This window comes from Harmonia axyridis, chromosome 3 (genome assembly GCF_914767665.1).
Source record: "Harmonia axyridis chromosome 3, icHarAxyr1.1, whole genome shotgun sequence".
In the NCBI taxonomy this organism is placed as follows: Eukaryota; Metazoa; Arthropoda; class Insecta; order Coleoptera; family Coccinellidae; genus Harmonia; species Harmonia axyridis.
Window position 1 is genome coordinate 21,486,122 of NC_059503.1, and position 6,889 is coordinate 21,493,010.

A 6,889-nucleotide genomic window follows, 5' to 3' on the forward strand; every position below is an offset into this window, starting at 1 on the left:
GATGATCCTGGAAATTTCAACACAGATTTTTCCTTCTTAAGGGTGTATCTTACTATTCTCACTAGGTCCTTCAGTGAAGATTTAGTTTGATTCTGCTTTATCAGTTTATCGATTCTTAAAATTTTTTGAGGGAACCTTTATACGGCAGTTCAGAATAAATGCAGTGATTTTTAAAAAAACAAAAAACAAAGTTCTCGTTCCCGTTCCATATTACTTTGAAAATTTAAATCAATTTTCAATGATACATATCACAATTATTTCAATAACGAATTTAAAAATTTGTGGAATTTCTATATTCTAAAAAATATATACAATCTATTAAGAATTCCTAATAAAATTGTATGTTCTCTCATATTTCGATTATAAAATTTCACATATCAATAAATGGAAATATTAATTTTCAAATAAAAGGGCGATTATTGACAATTAGCTAAACTATGTAGTGTTTGACAAAAATTAGCAATTCCACAATATGAAAAAAATTTTGAAATTCATCATTGAAAAAATTGAGAAACGACTGAAAAACCTCTTAATTTTTAAGGTGATATAAAATATAAACTAGAACTTTTTTCATTAGTTTATTCTTAATTACCATAAGATATTCTTCCAAAAATTAAAATAATCGATTAAGCAATTTTCGTACAGAACCAAAATGAATCTGCACGATTCCAATTATTAATAATTCAGAGTGTTAATGTTATCAGCTTCAGCGACTAAAGACAACAGTTAAATGTTACTCTTGAAGACCTCAACAGGGAAAATGTATCACATTCACCTGACAAATGGAGAACTTCTGGAGAATTTCTGTTCTTGTCTCTGGACAATAATCTATGAGGCAGAAACAATAGTTTTTCATTTTAGAATACATTGAAAATACGTATATATTCCACTGAATTATTATCAATTTTTTTAGAGTTTTACTCGGAGTTTTATTATTTGAAATCAATAATTCACGTCTTCTATAATTGCATTATCCAAGAAAGGCCATCACATCCTCAAGGAGTCACTGTTTGGTGTGGGCAATGTGGTCTGGTGGTGTGATTGTTCCGAACTTTTTCGAAGTTATGCATGAAAAGACATAACCTTTAACAGTATCAGATATGAAGACATAATCACAACTTTTTTATAGCCGAAACTGAAAAATATTAATACAGAGGAGTTGTGGTTTCCACAAGATATGGCTACCTGTCATACATTCAGAGAAACTTTGCAATCGGTGCATAAAAAATTTGCAAACCGTGTCATTTCCAGATTCAGTGATGTGAATTGGCCTTTAAGATACTATGATTTGACATCGTTAGACTTCCTTCCTTGGAACCATGTGAAAGCACAGATCTACAAGGATACTCTTTGAAACGTTGACGAGTTGAAAGCAGAAATTATTCGAGTTGTTGGTTAGATAGAGCCGTAACTATACCAGAATGTGATTGAAAATTTTGATGGAATAAAGGGCTACTGTTGAAATGCAAAAGATGGCTACGTGGGAGATATAATTTTAGCAGTACCTATAAATTGTATTTCAACAATAAATGAAAACTTTTTCAGTTTCAAAACAAATGTAGGTATGTCTTCTGATGAATTTATCTTGAAAGCTCAATTCGAAAGCCCCTTTTTGATATAGCTATAATATTTAAAGCCCGTAAAGAGGTGAAAACTATATAATCGTTTAATTTCAATCATCAACCAAACAACTCACAAATGTCCGACATTATGGCATGGCGTGGCAAACAAATAATACACAATCAATAACGATATCTCGATAGAAAGCTGGTTCAGTTGTCAGCAAATGAAGGGAGGGCATATGTGAGACAAAGCACACATAGGTTTCCCTTACTAATATACTACCCCTGCTAAGTGAATCCCCAATTTCCTAGTTGATTACATGAAGCCAGACAGCTTTGTTCGCCCTTCATTCTTCGATTTTACTCACCACTTGCGATTGTTTTACCCTGTTTGTTGGGTATAGAAGTTAGAAATAATGTTCCCCATTTAATCTTTTCCGATGGTTGTTAACGGTATAAATATGAAGGTTTATTGTATTATAGGCGCTTATTTTCGAGTTTAGGCTTGCCGGTGTGTTGTGATTGATTTATATTTATATGGTTTCTTGATTTGACTATCTTATCTTGACACATTGTAAGACCCCCCCCTTAACATTGGCAATTTTCGTCAAGCAACATTTTAATCACAAAAATAGAGCATATAAGTCCTTATAAAAACTACAGGCGATTATTAAGTTAATTTAAGACGAAAAAGTTGTCAATGTACGCGGGAGAAGGGCGTCTTAACATTGAGATCAGGAGCCTGTTGCACCAAACAACTTTCATATTTTGAAAAAACTATTTTGAATTGAAAAGTACGAAGTGAAAAAGGCAACGATACAAAATGCGCAATATGCAGAGTTTTTCTTATAGATTTGAGTGTGCAAGTATCTCATGATTTTATGGTGGTATTAACATTGTTGTCAGACCTTACCTTTTTTCGAAATAATAATGAAATTTGTAATTTCAAATGGATCACCCTGTATATTTTTGTTTCAAGTAATGTTCCCTATATTTAAATGCCATGATTTCGGAATTATAGCTAAATTCACATTATCTTCGCCGATGTTGAAATAATACCTCTAAATGATTATGATTGTTTATTCAATCATAGTCATAGTCGTTGAATTTGAATAATTTTTGAATGTTAGTTTCATGTTAGAGGTATCTCAACATTTGACTAGTAGAAAAACTAGTTTATTCAATCATAGCCATTTAAATGTATTATTTCAACTGCTGCAAACATTTTCTCATTTTTCATACGATGAATGCGATTACAGCAGATGATCCATATCTCAATTCGTACCTTTTCATTGTGACTTTCGAAAAACACGAACAATACTAATTTATTGAAACGTCAAGGTTATTAGCCATGTCTATTAGAGAAACTTCGGTGAAAGTAATGTATATGTAACTCGGAAACTTTGGCATCCAGGAATAAGGAACATTGCATGAAAAATATTGAGTATTTCCTAAGGATTTCAAAAGGAAAAAAACATTGGAAGTAACTTAATTCTTTATATTCCCGGAAAAATGAAAGATCTGACAACAAGGCATATACCACTGTGCTTTCATAGGTTCATGGAACTCCCGCTTAGTATAGATGGATGATGAATTTTCAAATGATATTGCTACTCCTATCCAGATGGCGCTTCAAATCGGATTTGAGCGGCTTTTTCCCATTATATCATCCTTTTTGCACGACCAATAAATGATAAGTTATTTTACTGCCTCAAAAGCAGAAATGAAATGAGTCTTGGGTAATCTATTTATTTAATATTAGTACTTATATCTATATTGTAACTACGTTTGAAAATCAACAAAGATGTTAGTGAACTAATTTTTTAATTTATTATTTGGTACATTGATATATTAAGTCCTTTCAACTTGCTGGAAGTTAAAGGTTGGTTTTCCTTATGTTTCCGCGCAAAATATTCCAAATAACTATCTGTAATTGTGCTTATATGGAATAATGCGAACAAAGTGCGGAAGCCTTAAGCTATGTTCACAGGGCCGTAGCTAGAAATGAATTTAAGGTAGGGCAATGAAGGTTACAGGTAGGGCAGAAGTAAAAAATTGTACTCGATGTGATCTGATGAATCAATTTTCATCGTACCTACTTTTGAGTGTATGGTAGTATGTATATATAAAAATATTTATTTCTTCAGTTTATATTATTTCTTTCAACATGTTGTGATTAATATAATGATGATAAAAAACTTCCTCAAAACAGCTGAATCCTTCGATTTGTCATATTATTAAATATGCGAAGGACTTCATTCAGATCAACAGACTGAGTCCTTCTCTTTTCAAAGGCCAGAAATACCATGCCTGCCATTCTTTCGTGACTCATTGACAGCCTCTGAGGTCTATTGATTGCAGTTAAGGTTGAAAAAGTAGATTCACAAACAGCAGTGCTACATCCTATGGTCGCCACAGATGCAAAGAGTTCATATGTATCTTTGAAAGCCTCTCGCTGTCTGTACAAAACTTGCACTATGTCTTCTGTTTTATCCTCACGACGACTCAAATAAGCTTTAACCACTGTAGCCTCTTCATTTGATGGAATTGTTATACCTGAAAAGTTAATTTAAATTGTGAATTGAATATGAATAAACAAGCGTAATATTTTAGAAGCAGCAACATCATTTTGTTAATTGCCTTACACTCACCTAAATTTTTCAAAGGTTCCATTTTGTTCACATCCAACTCATCGAGACTCGCTACAGAATTTAACAGATCATCGTTGTCTGAAAACCTTCTCTGTAATTCAGCAACTAGTATGTCCAATGTTTCGAAATACTCAGATTTAAATGGTTGATCTTCTTCATTTTGTTTCGTTGAGGAACAGGAAGAGTCAAACATCAAGTAGTCATCCATGCGATTAGATCTTCTGACTTGCCTTTTTTGGGTGTGAGTCCTATTTTCAGAATCAATGCTTGTCATAGATTTAGCTTCTTCCAAAATTTGATGATACATTTCATCTGTTCTCAATTTTGTGATTTCATTTTGGACGCAATTTATGATTATTAGGGCGTCTTTCAATCCTGCGCTTCGGGCTTGTAAACTTGCATCTGCAGGCTGAAGCATGGATAGTATTTTTTTGGCCACAACCATAGCCATTCGGAATTCCAAATTAAGCATAATTTTTTTGATGCCGACACTCTTGGCAACGTCGTCACCATTGAATCTGTCATTTTTCATTTTATCTAAAGTTAGCAAAATCTCTGAATAATTATCGTTTACAACTTTTGTAACCGCCAAGTGTCCTGACCAACGTTGTTCGAGTAATCTGCCAATTATTTTTCCACCATACATTGCAGCTATTTTTCCATGATGAAAGAACTCATGTAACATGATGCATTGATCAAAAAATAAACGGATGAAAGTCATTTCAGAGATAGTCCTGATAACTATTAAATGTAAGCGGTGGTTATAACAGTGGACATAAGGAATTTTTCGGCCCAATTGATTCTCTATTCTAGTCGCAACTCCTGAAACTTTTCCGCTCATAACACTTGCTCCATCATAGCATTGGCTTAGCATACGGGAGAGATCAATGCCATTTTTCGTAAGAGTGTTTAAAGTTAATTCGGTAAATGTTGCTGCATCAAGATGTTCAGTTGTTGTAACTGTCAGCAACGACTCATTGACGATTCCATCCTTAACGTAACGTATTGCTATAGCAATATTTTCACGATTATTCTTATCCCTCGTTCCATCTTCCATTAGAGTGAACCAATTCACGTCAGATTCCTTGATATCTTTGACAATGGAGTTCTGTACTACTTGAACCATTGCTTGAATTATTTGGTTTTGAATTTCCGGTGAATGATATGTCGCATTTTGTGGTATATGGCTGAAAGCCTCCTTCAAATTCGGATCTTTCATGCACGTGTATTCAAATAAATTCTGAAATAATCCTTGTTCTTTTTTTTCCTCCAAAACATAATTTCCTCGCAAAGCTAACTCGTTGACAACTAAAAATTGTATAACTTCAACAATTGATTTCATGTAATACCGGTTTTTTTCTAAAACTTCATGATTTATCAAAGTTTCGACACTGCTACCTGTAGATATTCTGCGTAGTTTGTCTTGCCACATCGCCATGGCTTGTGTATGAGGAATTGATTTCTCATGTTTTGGAAACCCAGTTCTTGTATCACTGGCATTTTTCCAGTTTCTGAATCCTGTGGAAGTATAAGAACTTTGTTTGCTTCCATGGGGTAAAAATTGTTGACAAGGATAGCAAAAAGCAGCATCTCTCTCGACCGAATACTGCAACCATTTATATCGCTTAAACCAATCCGCAACAAAGGCCCTATTATTTTCTTTGGGATATATATTTAAAATAATTTGTTTTATCGGTTCTCCGATTCGTGCAATATCCGAAGGAATACCATAGTTAATTCTATTTCTACCAACCTGTTTTGCCAAACTAGTTTCCATAGAACTAGGAGTGGGTTTTGAGCAATGGGGTTCATCGTGATGAATTCCCTCTTCAACTCTTCGTTTTTTGGTAAAGAAAGTCCTTATATCCATCGCTAAATGAGTCAATCAACACTTCACTTCACTTCAATAAACAAACAATTATTTCGCTAAACTCTATTTTGGGTTATATGGGGATCCCCCTACCAAGGGGCGTATATTCCAGTACAGGTCCCATACATACTTCAAATGCCATCTATGTGCGGAATCAAGAAAATAAGCACATGAGGTGCTTCTGAAAATACAGCGTGCTGTATATATACAATGACCACGGTGCACTCTATTGATGTAGTTCGCAATCTCTAACAACTCGTGATTAATTCAGAATTGATTTGCGAGTGATAATTTTTTCCTCACGTCACATAATGAAATTTCCTTTGAATATTATTTAAATTGTTACTATTTTTTAAGGTAGGGCATTGAAAATTAAAGGTAGGGCATTGCCCCATAATGCCCCCCCCTGGCTACGGCCCTGTATGTTCACCTCAGCGAAAGTGAAATTTCGCAGTATCAAAAACAGAGCGCAATTTAGTGCGAAAAATTGCGCGAGTAGGATGAGCCTTTAAACGAGCCGCCTGCGCAAATAGAAATGCTGAGTACACAACTAATTTACTTCTTATTTTCTTTCGATTATTTTTTTTATTCCTTGAGAATTCTTGGTTTTGTTGATCTCGATAAGCTACAAGCATTTTCAAGCAATTCCCTCGCCTAATTATTTCGTGAGTGAATTGCGCCGAGTCTAAAACACAGCTTTAGAATGTTTCGCTTTCTCAGCAAAATATACTAGTAATATTATTTTTATTTAATAGCTGTGAAATAGCTAGAGATAACTCACAGTTTATTTTTTCTGAGTTTAATTT

At 33.9% G+C, this 6,889-nt stretch overlaps 1 protein-coding gene across 1 annotated transcript; it reads right to left on the reverse strand.

Moving 5' to 3' along the window:
- Positions 1–3,682: 3,682 nt before the first annotated feature.
- On the reverse strand, positions 3,683–6,501 carry LOC123676373 (zinc finger MYM-type protein 1-like). The gene is made up of 2 exons (XM_045612247.1): positions 4,214–6,501; positions 3,683–4,118 (listed from the first exon to the last, which is right to left on the reverse strand). Exons 1-2 carry the CDS (start codon positions 6,081–6,083, stop codon positions 3,766–3,768), a joined length of 2,223 nt encoding a protein of 740 aa, XP_045468203.1. The 5' UTR covers positions 6,084–6,501; the 3' UTR covers positions 3,683–3,765.
- Between the last annotated feature and the right edge of the window lie 388 nt (positions 6,502–6,889).